We start from the raw sequence: 21,468 nt of genomic DNA, 5'->3' as shown, positions 1-21,468 counted from the left end.
GACGGAGACAGAGATCTTCCATCTCCTGGGTTCACTCCCCAAATGGCTGCAATGGCTGGGGCTTGTAGACAAGGAACTCCATCCGGGTCTCCCATGTGGGTGCAAGGGCCCAAGCACTTGGGCCACCCTCTGCTGCTTTCCCAGGCGTCTTAGCAGGGGGCTGGACTTGAACCCGTGCTCACAGCTTGGTTCACTGCCCTTTTGCTTACTTCTGATCAGACTGCACGTTGACATCAGCAAGCACGGAACGATGCACAGAGGCCTGGGGTCCGGTCCACAGGCCTGCCCTCCCCGGGCCCTTAGGCCCACGCTGCTCAGTTCCCTTGCCTCTTCCATTCCCGCCCAACAAGGTTCGGCCAGGTCCAGAGTCCTGCCTGCTTTCCCTCCCTCATCATCCCTGCTCCCCAGGATTACCCCGGCCTTCCAGAAGTCCTGACTCATCGCCCATACGCCACTTCCCGCAGGGCCTGCTGCGCTAGGTAGAGGGTCCCCTGTCCGCCCACCCGGGCTGACGAGGCCTCAAGCTCAGGAGACACCTTCAGGTCCGATGGGTGGTTGCTGAGGACCGGCTGGCGCACCTGTGCCTGGACACCCTGGAGGAAAAGGCTGCTCTGGCGCCCAGGGTCAGCACACCTGCCTCCTGCACCACTGTCCCCGTCGGCATCTAACCATCTTCTGGTCACAAACTGTCCACGTAAGGGAGAGAGGAGATAGCCTGCTGCCCCCTTCCAACACAGACACGCCCTGGGGTGGAGACCTGCCTGGGTCACCACTGCCTCCCCACGCCTAGAACAGTGCTTGGCACATACCAGGCGCTCAGCAGACAGCCGTCACCTGAGTGCACGGTGTCTCCGAGGAGCTGGCCGCCCTCCCAACCAGTGCCCCTCTCCTGCCTGGCCCCCAGATGACCGCCCCTGCCTGGTTTCCCCCTGCCTCCTGCCATGGGCTCCCCCCGGGAAGTCTCTCCCAGGATCCTGGTGCTGACTCACAGGCACGGTGCTGCAGCCCACACCTCTCCCAGAGCTCCCGACTCCCACCCCTAGCTGCCTGCTTGGCATCGCGACTGCCGAGTGGGCGCTTCATGGTTAACACGTTCAGAATGCGACTCCTGCTGTTCGGGGAGCTTGCTCCTTCCCGGGCTTCCGTACCGCCGTACCAGCCACGTCTGCAGAGTTACACTGCACAGTGGAGTCTTGTCGAGTCCTCGTGCTGCCTTATGCCAGCATCTGCTGCGTTACCAAGTTCTGTGGCTTCTCCCTCGCTAATACCAGCAGCGTCTCTGTGAAAGTCTTATCCACTCCAGCACACTTAGGATAAAACAAAATGTCTTTCCTTGGCCCACAAGGCCTCAGCCCACTGGGCCTCGCCACCCACCCTGCTCAGCTCTTCTCGCCACCTGTCATGTGGACGGCCCCAGGTCTTTCCTACCCCAGGGCCTTTGTGCCGGCTGTTCCCTCTACAGAGGTATTGTTTTTGGCTCATCATATGACTAGCTCCTTCTCACAGTCCAGGCTCTCCGGGGCCTCCCCTGACCACTCACTGCAGAGCAGGCACAGCCCCTGCCGCACCCCAGTACTCCCGCGTAGCACTCGCCGCTATCTGAAGTGGCTTCCTGTGCGCTTGTTGACTGCCGCTCCGTGCGCTAGCCCCGTGAGATCAGGGGTGAGGCGGGCACTGAGTAAACATCGAGTGAGCTACCGGATGTTGGACGGGACAATGGCGGTGGCGGAGTCTCCCTGATTCCCAGTTGTGCCCTGACTCAGCAGCTCCGGGAAGGCCAGCACACCCCCAGCATGCCCTGGCCTGGAGCCTCTCCTGCATCCAGGCACAGCTCCCCCAGGAGTGCCGGAGTCCAGGCTGCCCAGTGCCCAGCCAGCTTCCCGACCCCTGACACGGTGCCCTTTGACCCTTCTCTCCTTTGATCCTCGGCCCCAAGTCCCCTGCTTTTCTCTCCCCATGGAGGGAGCCGCAGGGGAAGGAAGCAGCAGCTTAGCCTGTTAGCCCTGGGGATTACCTTTAACAAGTACCCAGAGGCCGAGGGCCTGCCTGGCCCCACCCCACCCCACGCCCCTGGTAGGGCACACGGTGGGCAGGACTTCCCTGGGGATGGCTCAGCTTCCTAATGAAACGCTGGTTTTGTCGCTCCCTGGGGCTGCCTTACGCAGACTCGCGGGAGATGCTCTCGCCAAACAAGGGCAGCTCCGCGTGCATCTCCCAGTTACAGCCGCACTTCCTGTCTCAAGCACAGCTTGGGCTCGGGTTAACCATGACAACCCGTGTGGGTCTGCACAGTAAATGCACCCCACCACACACACACATTTCCCTTCCGGTCGGCCAGCTCCGTGACCACCTCCTAGTCAGCCCACAGATGAGACGGTCATAACTCCCCAGGCCTCGCGTTCTCGGCTCTGGTGGTGACTGTCACAGCCGCGCTGCTAGCTGTGGAGGGCACCGCCTAGAAAGTGGCAGGAGCCCACGGCAGTGCTGGTGACAGACCTTGCAGAGGCCCTGCATGTCCCCGCTCCCACGGTGGCTGGCAGGAGCCCGCAGCGGTGCAGATGAGGGGCTCGTGTGTGGAGGTTGGCCGGTTCAGGCTCTCTCTGCCAGTGCCCGCACTGCCACTTGGTGACCTTACCCGCCCCCCAGGCTCTGCAGCAGCTGTGCCCACAAGCCCAAGAAGGGCCTGGGTGACCCTAACCTGATAAAGGACAGAGGCTTGGCCAGGTGCAGGAGTCACCCTGACCCCCAGCTGCTGCCCCACCCAGCACCAGCTGCCCCTTGGAGACCCTCATGGAAGCAGCGGGTTGTTAGGAGCCTGTGATCGTGCTCCTGTGCTCCCACCCCCGACTCTGCTGCTCTCCTCTGCCGTGTGGTCCAGAAGCAACGACCTGGATGCCCACGTGGCCAGCCTGTGCCAGCGCCATTGGATGGGAGCACAGTGCAGCTGCCCCACGCTCTGTGCCCTGTCCTGAGTGAGGAGGTTTGCCCACGAGTATCATAGAGACAGGGTGGCCCCTGAGTCGGTACCCTCTGTAACTCTGAAATGTGCGACCTGGCCTTGTCATCCCCAAGGACCGGTGGCCACAGGGCCAGCCATGCGGTGCCCAGGGCATGAGCCTCCCGGGGGAGGGGACCCTGAGCTCCCTTCACTGCCCTCTCCCAGGAGCTGGCACATAGCAGGTGCTGGACGAAGATCGACACACCTGCCTGGGACAAGGAAACCGGGTGCCAGGGCTGCGGGCGCCCCTTCGCTGCTGGGCTCTGACCGCACTCTGCCCTCTCCCCAGATGGTATCACGGAGCCATCAGCAGAGGAGACGCTGAGAACCTGCTGCGGCTCTGCAAGGAGTGCAGCTACCTTGTCCGGAACAGCCAGACCAGCAAGCACGACTACTCCCTGTCCCTGAAGTGAGTACCACCCGGCGCCCCGGCCTGCGTGGCAGGCCCCGGCTGTGCCCTCGCCAGCGTGAGCTGCTTCAGACCTCCGTCTGGCTGTCCATGTTCTGAAAGATCTGTTTATGTATTTTATTTGAAAGCGTTATAGAGACGGGGGGAGAGAGACCTTCCATTCACCGCTTCACTCCCCAAATGACTGCAACAGGCAGGACTGGGCCGGGCTGAAGCCAGGGTCCTGGAACTCCATCTGGGTCTCCTACATGGGTGGCAGGGACCCAAGCACTTGGACCGGCTTCTGCTGCTTCTCCAGGTGCTTTAGCGGGGAGCTGGATTGGAAATGGAGCAGCCGGGACTCCAACTGGCGCCCACGTGGGTCACCGGCACTGCAGGCAGTCACTTAACCCACTGCTCTACCACACCGGCCCCGAGACCTCAGTTCTCCAATTTTCTCTTAGCCTGTGTCTCAGAGGAGTCTTTATGGTCGCCATTGCTGCCTTCCCGGAAGAGGAGGGGTCTCTTAGGATTAATGGTAACCAACCAGGAGTAGCTTTCCTGCGTGCCAGTGAGCCAGGGCTGTAGGAAGCTCACAGCATGCCTCAACCCCCCCCCCCCCAAAAAAAAAAAAAACCTCGTGACAGCCCTTTGATGAGGAACATACGGTCCCCATTCTGCAGGCGAGCAGACTGAGGCTCCCAGAGGGCTGTGCTTGGCCCAAGTGGCTGAGCCAAGCTTGCTGCACCGCCGCCGAGGGAGCGGCCCTTTCCTGGGCTCCAACCGCTGGCTGGGCTGACCTGATTCTTGGGCCTCACAGGGGCTGGGAAGAAGCCAAGTGGTGCTCCGTCTCCTGTGGCTGCCTTGAAACCTTTGTGTCTTTCTGATCCGCGAGGCATGGCTGTCAGGGCGGGCAGGCCCAGGAGTAAGGGGAAGGGGACTCCGTCGTTCGGTGTAGTTGCTGAGTGAGACCTAACAGAGTGCCTACAACCCATTTTACAGACAGGAAAATGGAGGCCCAGAGAAAGGAGACTTTTGCCATGGGCGCAAAGGAAGTTAGTGACATAATTGGGGCATAAACCCAGGCCCAAAGCTGACACAAAACCCCGGGAGCTGTGAAACCCTCTGCCTGCCTTCCCCTCTGTCCCACCTGCCACCGCCAGAGGCCACATGACAGAGCGCTGGCTTGTTGGGGTGCTGACGAGGGCTCAGAGTCACTGGCAACACGCTGACCTCCCTCACCCTGAGATCACGTGGCAGGTGAATGGTGCTCTCCTGGGCCGGGACAGGAAGCCAGGGGCAGCACCAGCCTTCCCGGCTGGGCTGTGTTGTGGCTCTGTCTCCCTGTCAGTCCCTGGGTTCCCTTGTGAATCTCCTCTTCTCTGGGACGCCCTGTATCTGGGGCCTGGCTCCAGAGGGCCCTCTGCCAGAGAGCTGACGAGGGGCCAGAGCGCCCTGTGCCAGGCCTGGCCGAGGGCCAGAATCCGGGATAGCCGCTCTGCTCCCTGCTCGTTCCCCTGGGTGGTGCTCAGCCCCTGAGCCAGCAAGGCCCAGGGTGTCTGCAGCACACCGGGAACAGCCTGGTGAGCAGCCGGGCTGTGCCAGGGCTCAGCAAGGCAGTGTGTGCGCACCGCCACCCCGATGCTGCAGAATCCACACCCAGTTCCCCGCAGTTACACAGGCCCAGGTGCACCCCTGCGAGCGGGTCTCAGGGCTGGGGCTGTGTGTGTGCCACCTGCTAGGGACGTGACCTCAGCTGGTCCCACCACCTCTCTGCACTCCGCCGTCCTCTCCTGTGCCCTGGAGACGATGGAGGCCAGCCACGTAAATGTCATCTTGTGTCACCCCCACCTGCTCCTACTTCCTGTGGCCAGCCTTGCAGTTAGAGTGAGGGTTTGTTTTTTTGTTTTTGTTTTTGTTTTGTTTTGTTTTGTTTTGTTTTTTTGAGAGGCAAGAGTTATAGATAGATAGTGAGAGGGAGAGAGAGAGGTCCTCCATCATCTGCTGGTTCACTCTCCAAATGACTACAACAGCCAGAGCTGGGCTGATCCGAAGCCAGAAGCCTGGAGCTTCTGGGTCTGCCACATGGGTGCGGCAGCCCAAGCACTTGGGCCATCTTCTACTGCTTTCCCAGGCCGTAGCAGAGAGCTGGATGGGAAGTGGAGCGGCTGGGACTCAAACTGGCGCCAATATAGGATGCTGGCACTGCAGGTGGCAGCTTTACCCACTATGCCACAGTGGTGGCCCCAAAGCCCTTTTTTTTTAAAGAGTCACGGGAAGGGCCTGTTGTCCAGAGTCCAGGACGGAAGCCTGCCCTGCCTCCTGCTGCTCACTCTGTGACCCTGAGTGAGTTCCCTCCCTTCTCTGGGCTGCAGCGTCCACGTCTGCCCAGGGAGGAGCAGGGTGTTGCCGGTTGCTCAGGACCCCTGGGGATGGCCCAGTCTGTGGGCTCTGCACTCCCTTGGTCCCTGGTGTGCTCTGACTGGATCCAGTGCACCTTCTGGGCTGGGGGTGGAGGTGGAAGGTGGCAGGGAGCCAGCCCAGCAGCCTATGCAGGCCAGACCCAGACCCCAGACACGAACACTGTACTTTCAGGCCCTGAGCTCATGTTCTGGTACCCATCCTGTCAGATCCAATCATCGGGACTGTGGTCGGATGACTGGCCTGCGCCCCGTGGGGCTGGAGGTGGAGGTGTAGTTTTACATGCTTGTCTAGAGTTATCAGGTCACCGGCCGCGAGGCCAGGGGGCTGGGTGCAGCTGCTCAGCTTTCCCTTGGGTGCCCACACTGGCACAGGAGCGGGGAGTGGGCTGGCCCGTCCTGTGCTGGGCCCAGCTGCCCGCTGGGAGGAGGTGAGCTTGCTTCCCAGAACAGCCCCGGTACCCAGTGATCAATGTGGCTGCTGACAGGGCACAGGCCCTGGCATTAATCACCTTGACCGTGGTAGACGGCCCTAACACTGAGTGTCCGGGCTGCTTGGGGTGGACACCGGCTCTGCCAGCCAGCGTGTAAGAGGCAAGACATGGGTCTCAGATACGCAGGCCTGCCTGGATCAGTGGGGTGGGGAGTGGCATTCCCCATGCAGGCAGGGTGCAAACTGACATTGGAATCCCAGCTATGCCAGTTCCCGCCTCTGGCCATTTTCATCTGAGCGTCAGACCCTGCCCTGGGTGGAGGGAGGATTGGGGGAGTTTAGCCTCAGAGGACAAGGCCCTCCACCCATTCCGTGCTTCCCAGCCCTCCGTACCAGGCGCTGGCCTGGGCATCGGAGAGGGAGAGCCAGGCTGAGAGCCAGGCCCGGCTGCAGGAGCTCACGGTCTGGCTGGTTCCAGCTGTGCCTCATTGCAGGCCGGTCTGCACAGGGGCCAGGAGCCCCGAGGTGGCATGTGAGTGGGCTGCCCCTGAGCCTTGCAGAGAACTGGGCAGGCATCTCACGGGGAGGGGACGGCTCCTGCAAAGCCGCCAAGCCACAAGAGAGTCCTGCAGGCTCTGGGCCTCCCAGTTGAGCTGGCCCCCGAGGCTCAGGCCCCACTCACACAGGTCCCACCTCAAGGCACCCCCTTATCCCCAAATCCCCTCTACCCGGCCCCCACCCCATATCAGCAGACACTGCCTTCCAGAAGGCCTGCACACTCGCCTTAGGGTGGCCCCCCAGTGGCGGCAGGGGCAGAGGGAGCCGTGTGGCTGACCAGGGTCTACCCAGTCCCTCTGCTCTGTGGGTGAGGAAGCTAAGATCAACAGGGGCTCGAGGCTGCCCAGCTGGCACTTGAACCCCAGTGACGGTGGAGAGGAGACTTCTGGGCCAGCCCAGGCTGTCACCCAGGCTGCCTCCTGCACCTTAGCGGGCCCTCCATGGCGCCACCCTGGGGGGCGGCTTCAGAGACCCTGCCTCACTGCCTCTGTCACTTCCCACTCCCCCACTCCCCTGGTATGGCATCCGCGTGCCCTCTTGGCTGCCAGCAGATGCCTTGACCCCAGCCCCCTGCCCTCGCCCCAGGGCACACCCAGTGTAGTCTCGGGTCTTGAGAGACTGGCAAGGAGGGATCCAGCGGCAGCCCAGCTTCCTGTCTTTGCAAGGCAGGCGTGGGGTGGCAGGACGGGACTCGAGCAACCTCCAGAGGGCTCGTGGGACAGTTTGTACCAAGTTTCTGCCAAGGAACCCGGCATGAGGGGCACAGGACCTCCCAGCCTGGAGTTTGCAGCTGGGGAGGACGCAGGGAGGCCGGGCAGGGGGCACCCGGGGAGGCTGGCAGGGGCCCAGCCGCGGCTCTGGTGCCGGTGACAATGCCAAGCCTGCCAGGGGAAGTGGGCCCAGAGCCTGGCGCTGTGGAGATGCTCTGGACACCTGGCCTGATGGCCCGGAAGCCACCCTCTACCCTCCCCGCCTCCAGCAAGCATCATTTGTTTACCAAGCTCCGGCTTTGCAAGAGCCGCTGACCCCTGTCACTCAGGGGGTGTGTCAGGAGCCACCCAAGGTGGACTTCACTGTGGGTCTGGAAGGAGGAAGGGACCGGAAGAGGAGATGTGTGAGGGGAGAGGAGAACGGGTGCAGAACACGCACTGACTGGAGCCCGGGAGGGGGACTTCCTGCTGCAGGGCCTCAGCGAGTTCTCAGAGGCTTGGAGCTGGGTGCGCTGGTGACGTTCTCGGGGCCGTATTCTAGAGCCATTCGGGAGCTGGGGGGTCCCGTGGGTGTCATCAAGGGTGGACGCAGCTTCTGCCCCCACGAGCCACCTGTAACAATGCCAACTGAGCTGGCACAGCCCAAGAAGCTGCAGGGGGCCTGCTGGGAGGGCCGGGGGATGGGCAGCCTGGGAGCAGGCCTCCCCACGGGCTCCAGGGTGACCCTCTTCAAGGTGCAGAGGGAGATCCACAGGCTCTGCAGGTGGAGAGCCCTGGGTTCAGATCCTGACTGCACCCCTCAGCAGCCGTGTGCTGCTAGGCGAGTCATTGCCTGGAAATCAGGGCGTGCAGGCACGAAGGGGGCCTTGGCAGCGAAGCCCCACGCACGGCACTGGCACACAGCACTGGCACACAGCACGTGACCAGGAGCTGGTGGTCTCTGCCCTTCGGCCTTTCCAGAGGCGACGGAGCCCCGGGAAGAGGCCGGTTTGTCCCCGCTGTGCTCTGACTTTTGTGGACTTTCTCCCCTCTTCACGCGTCTGTGAAGTCAAGCCAGCAGTCGCATCGGGGACCCTGCTTTGAAGTCGGGGGGTCCCAGGATCCGGCCACAGAGCCTGGCCGCGGTCTGAGGTGGTGGGAAGGCTCCGCTCGCTGCCCACAGGGCCCGGACTGTTGCAGGAGCCAGCCTCCCGCCCCTCAGACTGCTGCATGCCGCCCGGAGCCCCGGCTCTGTGCCTTCTGTGTCGTCTGCACCCAGCGCAGGACGAGTGGGTGTCGGGGGGCCGAGCAGAGCTGGCGGTGCTGCGGGTGCGTCTCAGCTAGGTGAGTTTTCCTCTCTGCCCTCGCTGATTTATATAGCGAGGGGGAGAGTTTTCAAACAGAGGCCTGTCTGGGCCCAGCGGGCAGCCGCGTGATTAATCTTAGTTTGCTGCTGCTGACAGCCAGGAGCAAGAAGTAATAACACAGGACGGGGCGGGGAGGGGGCCCACCGAGCAGAGGCTGCTCGCCCTGCGTTCACCGTGGGGACCCAGACGTCACTTCCTGTGTCATCCAGGCACCCCGTGTTGCTTGCTGAGGCCCCGAACCCTTGGCCCTGTGGAGATTGGCCACTCCGTGTGTGAGCTGGCCAGGCAGTCCCTGCAAAAGCCGCGCTGAGGCCCTGCGTGCCGCTGTCGTGTTCCACACGCAGCCCTGGAGGGAGTGACCCACCCTCCTAGGGGCAAACCTCCCCAGGAGCTCCCGGCCTGCCCAGCTTGCAGCGGTTGGAAGGGCGCTGGGTTCCTGGTCTTGCCTCTCTGAGCTGCCAGGTGGCTGTGAGGGCTGGAGGCAGAGCAGGCATGCGGGTGAGGGCAGGCCAGGTGGCACATCAGCAGGCCTGCAAAGGCAGGAAGCTGGAGTCAAGAGCTGGAGCCAGGACTGGAAGCAGGCACTCGAGTGAGGAGGTTACCGGCTGAACCCGCGTTCACGGCCAGGCTCAGCACCCGCCCTGACCTTTGTCTTCATGTTCACATGATGACGGTCATTGAGAAAGGGCTGGGATCTTGGCCTGGCCTGATGCCACCCCCTCTTTTGTTTTTCTGGCTTTGTGTGACCTCTGTGTATGGAAACCACGTCCACTTCTTCTCCAGTGAGGTCGTAGAAGCCTCGCCAAGGCCCAGGCAGGTGTGGCCCCGGGCCCCAGGCCGGGCTTTCTGAGTAGGACATGAGGCCACGAGCCCAAGGCTGCGAGCTCTGTGAGCCCCACAAGGCGCGTGTCCTCTTCTCCCGCTTTCCAGGTAAACCCACTCGGGACTTGGCAGATTTGTAACATCGATGTCAGAGCTCACAGCGCTCCCCGTGCCCCCGCAGTTCCAGTGCTGAAGGTGTGGAAGTCCTGTGTGGCGCACACTCGCTCTCTTTCTCCCTCTCTCCCTCTCCCCACCCCCTTGGCTCACACTCTGCCCTCTGCTGGGGTGGGGGCTGCTCCCTTCCTGGGGCTTAGCCCCTGACACCTGCCGTTCTCCGCTCAGCTCCCCAGCAGGCGGCCCCCGCCACATTCAGCAAGGCTTTTGCTTCTTTCTCTCTAAGATGATTTCACCCAAGAGGAGCCCCGGAACCACTGAGCTTCGGCCAAGCCAGCTTCTTAGCAGTGCTCTCATTGCAGCCTCGCTCTTGGGGGCTGCTTTTGAAAACCCATGTGCTGCTGAGTGCCCCCGACTCTCAGCTCTCCATGCTGGGCTCCTGCTGTGCCCCAGGCCTTCAGCTGCACAAGGAGCGGAAGATATGGGCCACTCTACGCTCAGGAGACCAGGAGCCAGGGAGGAAGCAAGTCTGACTGAGGAGGCATCTTGGAGGGCTTCCTGGAGGAGGTAGCATTTGCGGAGGGCCTTCCTTGGAGATTGGATAAGATTTTTGAGAGGAAAAAGCAAGGGGTGTAATTTATTGAGGAAGCAACAGCAGGGGTCAAGGATGTTCAGGTTTGGAACTCGGTTGGCCCCTCTGCAGTGGCCCCTCTCCCCCAGCCTCTGAGTTTTCTCTTCTGCAAAGTGTCACTCAGTTTGAAACTGGAGTGCACGAACTCAGAGCCCCTGCTCCCTAAATTCCCCTCTGGCACTGCAGCTGTGACCATGACCCTCAGGGTCAGAGGCGGACACTACTGGGAGTCTCACCGGCACCCTGGGCGGCTGAGGATGTCTTCCACTCCCCCACCCCCAGAGGGCCTGGCACTTAGAGGGTGCTTGAGAAAGATAATGACAGCATCCCAAACGAGCCACGATTGTAAGCAAATTATAAAGTTCAGCCTGGAACTGCTTATCACAGACAAATACGCATTTGAGTGGAAAAAAAATACAGAAAGACCTTGCTGGTCCAAGGTTCTGATTGACAGCTGCCTGGGAGCGCGGAGTGACGGGATTTTTGTCATCGTTTTGCTTGTGTGTTCTAGATTTCCTCCAGCAAATCTCCTTTAAAGTATTTCTTGGCTTTTTGTTTTTTAAAAAATTATTTGGAAGGTAGAGACAGAGATCTTCCAGTCTTTGGTTCACTCCCCAGATGGCCGCAGCAGCCGGAGCTGGGCCAGGCAGAACCAGGAGCTTCATCCGGGTCTCCGCGTGGGTGCACGCAGGGGCCCGAGCTCTTGCAGCAGAATTCATCCGGGTCTCCACGTGGGTGCACGCAGGGGCGATGAAGTGGAGCTCCAGCGTGGGGTGCCTGTGTCGGAGGCAGCGGCTTCACCCGTCACAGCCGCGACGTCAGCCTGTTTTTGTCTTTGTTTTGTGTGTCAGTGAAGCAGAGCGGGCAATTCATTGGCTGTGGAGGTAGGAGACCGGGCTTTGCCCTCGATTCTGTCGTGAGCTTTTCTCTGTGGCTCCCCTGTGCCCCCAGTTGTCTGGGGGAGGTCAGTGCACCATACAGCCCTGTGGCAAGAGGCTGCACTGCCTGCAGCCAGAATCCCTGGTTCAGATCTCAGTCCTGCCTCTTACCCCCCGGGCAGCCTCAGTTTCTACATCTGTATAATGGGAGTAGTAGTTGTGCTACCTCCCTGGATCCTTGTGACCATAACTGAGGCCACCAGGACGCGCCGTGTGAACCCGGGAGTCGTCGTCTGGCCTCTTCAGCTCCTCACAGCGCTCCCACTTGGCCCTCAAGGACGGGGCTCAGAGAGGCGCAGGGCTCCCCCGGGCCACCCCCCAGCCTCGTGTTTTCTGCAGCTCCCTGCCACCCCCGCCTGCCAGGGAGCCAGCCAGTCTCCCAGTGTTCCCGCCTGACACTGCAGCGGGTGTCCCAGCGCGGGTGAGCACACCTCCGGCTGCGGGCCCAGGTGCCTGGTGTTAGAAATCAGTGGGAGCGGGCTCCCACGGGGTGGCCCTGAGACAGGGAGAACAATGCGGGTGAGCTCTGACCCGAAGGCGAGCTGACCGTGCAACACAAGGCAGCAAAGGCAGAGCGGCGTGACCCCATTGTGAGCTCAGGGCTTCCTGCCAGGGAAAAAAACCTTCATTTTACTGGCCTGAGTTGTTCACTGTGTGAAGAAGCCGAAGCGGACTCCTCTCCTCTTGTGGGAGTTGCGCTCTCAGAGTCCAGTTGCACACAGCACCTGTAATTACTGCGGCCCGGCCCTAGCCGAATAGCGAAAGGAAGGCAGAGGTCCATTTTATTTGGGGAGCCCCAGGCCGCAGGCTGAGCTCTGAGGGTGTCCTTGACCCTGCGGGCAGAGGCTGTCGCACCGCTGCCACCTGAGTGGGGGACGAGAGCGCTCCCCAGCCCCAATCATGGTTCTCAGTCTTCCGAGCGAGGCCGGCGCCAGCGGGCTTTTGCTGCTTCGTGTTCTCGGACGCCTGCCTGCTCTGGGCTGGGCCCAGAGCTGAGTGACGTCTACGCCTGCTGCCTCTGGCGTGTCAAGGAGGTGGTGTCCTCTGGGACTTGGGAGGAAGAGGGAAAGAGTGGGGTCGGCAGCAGCCAAGGCCGCCTGCGGGGGCCATCCGCAAGCTGCACAAGGAGGAACTTCCCAGGGAGGGGGGTCGTCTCCGTGGAGAGTGAGCTCCCCGGAGCTGGGAGTAAGCAACACAGGCTGGACGCTGAGCACTGGGGCCGTGACCCAGGAGGGAGACGTGGGTTCCAGAGTGGCGGGGCCTGCAGGTCTGATGAGGCTCAGGCTCCCTAAGGGCACGGCAGGGCGCATGGAAGAACTTGTGGGGGAGGGAATCGCACTCTCCTCTCCCAGCCCCAGGCTCTGGGGTCTGTAACGAAGGCGGGCTTCTGTCCAGGCGGCGGACGCAGCTGGGACTCGAACCGGCGCCCATATGGGATGCCAGCACTGCAGGCAGCGACTTTACCCACTGCACCACAGCGCCGGCCCCGGAATTTGCAATCTTTAAAGATCCCTCTGGATCCGGACTGTGGTTGGATGCGAAGCTTTGTGGGCAGCTGTGCCAGTGCCTACCCTGGGGTAAGGGTTAGTCAGGGCCAGTGCTCATGGGGGCTGAGCCCAGGAGCAGGTGCTCCGGGTCCTGAGAGTGAGAAGTGCAGGGGAAGGCAGAGGTCGCCGTGTCCCTGTCCTGCCCATCACTGCAGGCTTGCAGCCGACAGGGACTACTGGTGGTGCCCGCGGCGGATGGCACGGGGCAGGGAGTGAGGGCATCCTGACCTCCACTCCCTGCCGGATGGCAGCAAACCTCTGCTCCCCTCCAGGCTCCAGTGTCGTCTGCAGAACAAGGACAAGGCAGCAAAAGGTCTCAAAGCCCCCAGGTGGTGCCTGCTCTCCCTGTCGATGCAATGCAGTGCACACAGTCGGCACTTAATAAATGCCAGAGACCATCTGTGACCGTGTGTTTCTGTGGAGAAGCCTCAGTTCCTCACTGCTGCCCTGTACGCACGTGGCTCCTGTGTGCAGCCTTGCTTCGAGATGGCGTGGATGGGGACGTAGCCCTCCGCGTGGAAAGCAGCCCTGCCCAGCGCCACTCAGCGGCAGAGCTGGGGCTGGCACCCAGGCTCCCTGCTTGGCCAGACAGGCAGCCCTGCCTAGCCGTGTCTGGCTTCTGGGCTACCTAAGTAGCCATGAGCAGCAGGCTAGACAGGCAGACAGACAGACATACTCGGGGCTCAGCCCAGACAGCATGGAGCCAGATGGGCAGAGACCTACTTTGGTGTCTCCTGCCCAGCGAGGTGGAAACCAGGCCCCCGGGGAGCCCCCCAAGCCTTGAGTCCTGTATGTAAGTCGGTGTTGTCAGAAAGGGCCCTGCTCTCTTGATCCGAAAAATTAAAAACCCATCCTGAGCTGAAATCTGCTGCCAGCGCCGTTTCACGCCCCGCTTCCTGGGACGCTGCCCTGGAGTGAGGCTCCTGTGACGTCCCGGCCGTCCCACCTCCGAGCTGGGCCTGCTCACCGCCATCCGCCTCAGACCTCAGGCCAGCCTTAGGGGTGGGCCAGGAGAGTCGGACGCTCAGGCCCAGGGTGGGGGTGCCCTGCCCAGGGGCCCCCCTGTCTCCCTCTCCAGCCCTATTTGCCTGTAGAAACCCTCACGTCCCTCAGCCCCTGCTCTGGAGCCCCCTCCAGAGGCTGCTTGTCCCCTCCAGTCTGGTGGGCGGAGGTGGCCCGGGCAGTTGTGAGCCTTAGACAAGGAGCAGGAGGGCCTAAACCTTCGTGACGTGTCCCCACTTCCCGTGGAGCGGCTGTGAGAGCAGACTCCGCTGCTACTTCCTCTTCACCGGCCACTGTGAGTGCCCAGAGCTGGGTGGTCCCTGTTGTGGGGGCGGGGCAGCATCCCTGGCCTCTCACGGGATGCCAGAAGCACCCACACCCGTAGCCCCTGCCAGGTAACCCCAGGGGCAGGGGGAAATGCAGAGGGGCCCGTGCAGACCCATCGTCCTAGGCAGAGTGTGGGTGGCCAGGGGTTGACCTCGGAAGCAAGGGAGCTCCCTGGGGCCAAGCGGTGGTGGCCGCGCTGTTGGCACAGACGTGGGGAGCCCACATGGCCAGTGCTGTACCCACACCGAGGGAGCTACCGGCCCCTGCTCCCCACACACCCTGGTGTGGCCCTCACTGGCTTAAGGACTTCAGCACCAAAGAGACGCCCCCGCCTTGTCCAGATGGGGACGCCGAGGCCCAGGGAGAGAGAATTGAGCCCGTGCCCGCCACAGTCCAGGTCTTGGGTTCATTCCAATCACCAGTGCCAGCGCCACCTGTCCCAGACACACAGGCCTTCACTTCCCTAGGAAAGCCCTCAATTAGAGCTAAGAAAAGAAAAAGGAGCAAAAGCCCTAAGACCCTGTGTCCCCACCCCATGGCTCTGCCCCTCCCTGCCATTTCCAGGCCAAGTCTGAGGACCGATGGGGACACTGACCAAGGGAGCTGACCCTCGTGCTTACACCACTCTGGGGACGGGAGGCGCGCTCCCTCCACGGGGGGTCCTCACCTCAACAGCTCTGTCGGGGCTGCTGCCGCCTTGCAAAAAGGCACCTCGGCCTCACGTGTTCCCGGGGAAGCACCTGCCTGCTCCCCTTCTGCCCGCAGAAGGCTTCTTGTTGGGTTTTTGGAAGGCCTCGCCCTGAGCCTCCAGTCCGGAGCTCGGGCAGAGCCCCTGCAGGCACCTCAGGAGGGCTGGGCGCTGCTGACGGCTTCGCGGCAGGTCTGGTTACTCGGTTGTAAATCAAGCTGTCTGGCCTGCAGCGGCAGCCTGTGGACCACACGCTCAGTGCCGGGCGCCTCCCTGAGGTGGTGGGCAGGGTGCAGGGGCACTGGCCTCGGCAGGCTGCCCCGCACCCCCCACCACCCTGCACAGTTGGAGAGCTCAAGGCCTGGGGCTGTGCTTCTCTGGGCCTCGATTTTCTCATCTGCACAATGGTATCTCACCTGCCGGCCCAGCCACATCAGAGGCACTCTGGGCAGCAGGATCTGCCTGGGCTTTGGCTGGACCAGAGACATGAACCATTTAAATATTTGCTTTAAAAGTGCGGCTGGGCGGTCACAGCTCCAGCACAGGCAGGGTGACATCTGCAGACCGTGATCCAGGCCCAGGCTCTGGCTGTCTGTGCCTCTAGGATCTTGCACTTCCCCTAGAGCCCTGGGGTCCTGTCTCTGCAGCGAGGTTCGCCCCCTCTTCACTTCAGGAGGATCTAGGTTTGGGAAGGGCCTTGTCTCATGTTTGTTAGGCCTGGGCAGAGGGCACTGGCCAGCTCAGGGGCCCCGGGGAAAGTGGTGCCTGACCCGTGCCTCCCCACCGCCTCCCTCATCTGAGAGCCATGTGCCGTGGTACCCAGCCGGTGGGGAGGCATTCTGGAGGGCCCCCACGGTCCCACCCATGCTGAGCCCCCTCTGCTCGTCCTCACTGTCTCTCCCTGGGGCCCATGCTGCCCACAGAAAGGAGTCACTGTGTGTCTGACCTCGGGGACGCCGCTTCTACCTTGGTGGAGCAGGCACCACCCACCCACAGGAACCCACAGCCTAGAAGGGACAGTGTGTGGGGCCTTGTTTTCCTGGCTCTGGGTGGAGAGAGGGAGGGAGATGGGGCTGTGTGCCAGGGTCCCCAACACGAGGATCTCTTGAGATAGTGGTGAGAGCCTACTTCCTGGCATGGTCCCTGCCTGGAGGTCTGCATTCTGTACTGGCAATGAGGAGCCATGGGTGGGGTCAGGGCCACGAGAGAGAGCCCCTTTCAGGCTCACGTGGAGCAGAGAGCCTGTGCGTGCAGCTTCCTGTAACTGGGTCCTCCGTGCTATTCCCAGAGGACAATTCCTTTCCTTCGCCCGCATAAATATTATATGCAAGTGTTTTTTTTAAGTCATTTCATCATGAAAAGAAGCGATTTAACATAACTATTACCACGATTCTTCATGAAATATGCATCGAGCAATTAGGTCTAAAAGCGAGAGGTGAGGCCGCGTGCCCTGCTCGGGGCCGGCAGCTGCGGGCTGAGTGATGTTTTATTAAAGCCGTGATTATGAGGCGAGGTGGGGTCTGTCTGATAATCCTGGTGAGGGGGAGGAGCTTTTTGTGATGATAATGAGACTTGTCAGGTCACCGCCAGGGAGACGCCCCTCCTGGTGACATTGCTCTCAGGATGTCCTATCAAAGGAGACACGGGGCTGACACAGGAGCTCCCCAGGGGACCGGTGCTGCCTCACACAGCCTTAAAGAGGCTGAGAGCAGGCGCAGCCCTGGGCCCAGGCCCCTGGCCCTGAACACAGCACCGGATTCTGGCTGCACCTGCAGCCCCCTGCCTGCCCCTTGCTGTGTGAGTGGCACGGGGTGGTGCGTTCTCTGGCCTCCAGCTCCCCCAGGGCACTCAAGGGCATGGAAGGGGATGATCCCCAGCCTGTTTCCAGCCCCAAGGCCGTTCTGTTGAGAGCAGCCCTGGCCCTGCTGTGCACACTCCTTAGCTTCTCTTTACCCCCCAGAAATCCTTATTTCTTCCTTTTTTAAAAAAAATAAAATATTGGGGCTGGTGCTGTGGCATAGCCGGTAAAGCCGCAGCCTGCAGTGCCAGCATCCCACGTAGGTACCAGTTCAAATTCCAGCTATTCCATTTCCAGTCCTGCTCTCTGCTATGGCCTGGGAAAGCAGAAGATGGTCCAAGTCCTTGGGCCCCTGCGCCTGCATGGGAGACCTGGAAGAAGCTCCTGGCTCCTGGCTTTGGATCGGCTCAGCTCCAGCCTTTGCGGCCATTTGGGAAATGACTCAGCGGATGGAAGATCTCTCTTTCTCTCTCTCTCTGCCTCTGCCTCTCTATAACTCTGCCCTTCAAATAAATAAAACCTTACAAAAATTATTTATTATTTATCTGAAAGGAATAGATGCAAGCGAAGGGCAGAGAGAGAGAGAGAGAATCTTCCATCTGCTGGTTCATTCCTCAAATAGCCCTAACGGCCAGGGCTGGGCTAGGCTGAAACCAGGAGACCAGAGCTGCTTCCAGGTCTCCCACATGGGTGCAGGCACCCAAGCACTTGGGCCGTTCTCTGCTGCTTTCCCAGGCACATTAGCAAGGAGCTGGATTGGAAATAGGGCAGCCAGATCTAGAACCATTTGGGATTCCGGCATCTCAAGCAGAAGCTTAACCTGCTGCACCCTAGCACACGGGCGACTCGGGCGGCATTGAAGAGGCGTGTGGGCCCTTAGCTGACAGCGGCCCCGCCTCCCTGTCTGCCAGCAGTTCAGACAGACGACACAGAAGGGTTTTTTATTATTATTATTACTTGAAAGACAGGTCTTCCATCCACTGGCCCATTTCCCCGGATGCCTGCAAGAGCATGAACCAGGAGCTCAAAATTCCATCCAGGGTTCCCATGATGATGGCAGGGACACAAATACTTGAGCCGTCACCTGCAGAGCTGTGGCGTCAGTCCCAGCCCCACCCACTACTGCCACCTCCATCTTCCACAGCCTCTACTCTGCTCCCTGAGCTATCCGTCTGTGAGGGTCAGAGCCCAGTGTTCTGACACCCCAGGCATCGCCCCTGGGTGCCTGTGGAGGTCACACCCTGCTGCCTGCCCAGTGTCCCTCACGCCTATAGGCCTGCACCTGCCCACACCCCCGCTCCAGGCACAGCTCGGCACAGCCTCCAGGAGCACAGAGTTTTGCTTTGCTTTGCTTTGCTTTTTAAGACTGATTGATTGGAAAGGCAGAGTTAGATTTCTTCCATCCGCTAGTTCACTCCCCAGATGGCTACAACTGGGGCTGGGCAGGGCAAAGCCAGGAGCCACAAACTCCATCCTGGTCTCCCATGTGGGGTGCAGGGGCCCAAATACTTGGACCATCTCCCACCGCACGTTAGCAAGGAGCTGGATTGGAAGTGGAACTGGAAGCAGCACCCTATGGGATGCCAGCGTCACGGGTGGCAGCTTTACCCGCCACGCCACAGCACAGGGCTTTTTAACTCTCCCCACGGTATTCGCAGCCACGCCGTCTCAACACGGCATGGGGCAGTCACAGCCCCTTGCAGGCTGGCGCAGATCGGTGGCCCCTCCACGTGGCAGGCGGATGAGTGCTCACTCCCGTGGGGTTTTATGTTCCTCATTTAACACGTGCACGGCTCCCTCTGCAGCGGCCCGAGCCGGCGCCTGGCGCTTCTCAGACGAGGCGAGGCAAGGCGAGGCAATCCTCCAATGCGCTGACCCTTCACTGGGGAGCAGAGCTTGCCAGAGGCTCTGTAATTAGAACATCGCCAGCCTTAAAAAATCTTGATTTCAATTTCAATTCTTTACAGGAATTATTCTCTCTTGAAGCCGTAATTGCTCTCCGAACGATTTCCTTTAAGCCAGGGGTGACATCTCTAAATACATTATTATGAGCAGATGCATTGCTCAGTGCCGGTGCCGGCACTTCATTAGGCATTTGTTCTGCCCATCGGAAAGTGGTCCTGGGGCCCACATTAAGGTATTAATAGAGCAGACACTTGAGGCCTGCACCTGCTAGAAGAAACGCGCGTTTGGGTCCCTCGGTGTGAGGGTGGGGGTGACAGAAGTGACAGGAGTTGGAGGGCAGCAGGCTGCAAACCTTCCGTGGCCTCATGGGGCAGCCCCAGAGCTCAAGGCAGGAGGTGAGGGGCAGCCCCAGCTCTCTAGCAAACTCTCAGGGAACCTCCCTCAGTGCCACAGCAGCCACAGGTGTGGCGGCCATGGCACAGTCAGGTCCCGGGAGGCCAGGAGTGGCTGAGTGGGAGAGGGGAAGGCAGGCGGATGGAGCTGCGAGGTGGGAGTGCTCTGCTGGGGCTGTGCCCACACTGGTGGGCAGGAGGACCCAGCCGGCTCGGGGGCAGTGACTGGGCCTTGCGACTCCGTGGCTCGCTCCGGGGAACTGGGAGGATTACGAGGTAATTGCAGTTCAGAAAGTCAAGAGCAGGTGGTCGTGCAGGTGTCCTGGAGCAGTCCGACGGGAGCAGACTGCCCGCAGGGGCATGGAGGCGCCGGGCAGAGGGAAGGGGCGGCGAACGTCGCTCTGCGTTCTGCTGCTCTGACGGAATCCCTGAGGCTGGAAGCTTCACAAATAGGTTCATTTAGTGCAGCGTCGAGGCTGAAGGCTCAGGATCCAGCAGCTCTATCGACCGGTTCAGCCTCCGGTGCAAGCAGGGCGGGGGCGGGGGCGGGCCAGGTCACAGGCCACAGTGGAAGCGAGCAGGTTAGGGGAGTCTGTCTCCGGTCAGCCTGCTCTCCCGGGAGCTCCACAAGGGAGGCAGCTGCATCTGGGCATCAGTGACCTGGTGACCTCCCCTTAGAGGCTGCACTGACCCGGGAGGAGGGTCTGGGGCAGGCAGAGAAAGAGCGCATGTGCCATTGGCTGAAACTCATCACGTGGCTGGCTGGATGCAAGGGAGGCTGGGAAATGTAGTCCCTGGCTGGGTGCCCCTCCCCAGTGACCAGGCTGCACTGTGGAGGGCGGAGCAGTTTGCCCCCCCATCCCTGCCACTCGGTTTCCTCATCTCTAAACAGGGGGATGGGGACATGAACGGCCGCACCTGCCAGGCAGGACGTAACAGGAGAGGCTGACCGTGCTTTCCGCTGAGGAAGCCCCCAGAAGCTCTTGGTGCAGGAAGTGGAACCTGCAGCTGTGGTCGCTGCTGGTTCCTGGTCGGGTGCACTCCCGGGTGCAGCCGCTCTGGGGCCAGGGTTCTGGCTGGGACTGGTGCAGCTCCCAGCGGCTTCGTGGCTGCATCCAGGGTGTCCTGCACCTCAACAGGAGTTGCCAGGGGGGTGGTTCTCGGGGAACGAGTGACACATCCTGCTCAGGGCAACGTGAGCAGCTCTGACCGAGTGGCCGAGCGGGCCCTCCCCCGAGCGGGCCCTCCCCCGAGCGGGCCTCTTGCTCTGCAGATCCTAATGACCTCTGTGTTTTGTCCACAGGAGCAACCAGGGTTTTATGCACATGAAACTGGCCAAAACCAAAGAGAAATACGTCCTGGGGCAGAACAGCCCCCCATTCGACAGTGTCCCGGAAGTCATCCACTACTACACCACCAGGAAGCTGCCCATCAAAGGCGCCGAGCACCTGTCCCTCCTGTACCCGGTGGCCGTGCGGACCCTGTGAGCAGCCCAGCCCGGCTCTGAGCCAGCGGCCTGGCCGCCGTTGTCCCGTGTGTGTTGTGTGCACGGCACTAGCACACCACTGCGTGTCCCTCGAATGCCCGAGAGGGCCTGGATGAAGCTGAGGGACAGAGGCCACCCCAGCCCCCAACCGATCCCCTCCTTGAGTTTCTGTGAATTAAAATATTTGCAAATCCAAAGAGATGCCTTCCAGGATGAACAAAGGCAGAGCTGCCCGGAGGGGCGGGCACGAGCTCCCGGGCGCATCTCTTTGTTCACCAGCTGTCAGGGTTCACACCTGTGTGTGAGGCCAAGTTTTCCCACCGGTGCTAGGAGCCAAATGCTGGCGCTCTGAGAGCCCAGGAGGCCCGGGGCTCCCGCCCCACCCTGGCGCGTGCGTGTGTGCTGTGTGTGTGTGTGTGCGCGTGTGTGTGTGAGAGAGCATGGGCACACACGGATGAGTGAAGCCCACGGATCCACTCGTAGTCACTCAGTGTAATCATTAGATCGTCAAGCTATCGTGTGCAGTCCAAAAGAGGCCTCAATTATTTATGAATAGGGTGTGTAAATAAAATAGTCATTTAATATATATTCTTAATCCCTTTTTTTAATGTGCCAGAGAGGGCCTCTTGCCTGCTGGGTTCATTCCCAGAGCAAGGGCTGTCTGCTCTGTGCTTGCCGGTGTGAGCAGCCCCCAGGCGGGCAAGGAGGCAGGGGCCCACAGGACAGGTGCAGCAGCATGGGGGTGGGGCATTCCTTGGCCCCGCCCCCAAAGAGTCCTCATGCAGACCCTGCCCCCAGGCCTGCGCTGGCTGTGGCTGGCATCCAGCAACCAGGGTTTGCCTGCAGCCAGTGAGTCTGCAGAGGGCTCTTCTCCCGTCATCCCACAGTCACACAGAGAGGGAAAGTAACTTGCCCGCAGTCACACACCTCATGAGCAGCAGATCAGACTCCACGGCCAGTGCTCT

The 21,468-nt window shown here is 61.2% G+C and overlaps 1 protein-coding gene across 1 annotated transcript in view; it reads left to right on the top strand.

Moving 5' to 3' along the window:
* The window catches only part of SHB (SH2 domain containing adaptor protein B), a 119,510-nt gene extending 98,810 nt beyond the window's left edge, over positions 1-20,700 (top strand). The window contains exons 5-6 of the mRNA XM_002707961.6: positions 3,288-3,407; positions 20,321-20,700. Coding sequence (XP_002708007.3) covers positions 3,288-3,407; positions 20,321-20,504 — 304 coding nt within the window. The 3' untranslated portion in view covers positions 20,505-20,700. The remainder of the gene's footprint in view (positions 1-3,287; positions 3,408-20,320) is intronic.
* Positions 20,701-21,468: the final 768 nt, after the last annotated feature.

The sequence above is a fragment of the Oryctolagus cuniculus genome, chromosome 1 (genome assembly GCF_051225735.1).
Source record: "Oryctolagus cuniculus isolate XC-2025 breed Fujian yellow rabbit chromosome 1, ASM5122573v1, whole genome shotgun sequence".
Classification (NCBI taxonomy): Eukaryota; Metazoa; Chordata; class Mammalia; order Lagomorpha; family Leporidae; genus Oryctolagus; species Oryctolagus cuniculus.
This window is presented reverse-complemented; position numbering and strand designations above follow the sequence as displayed.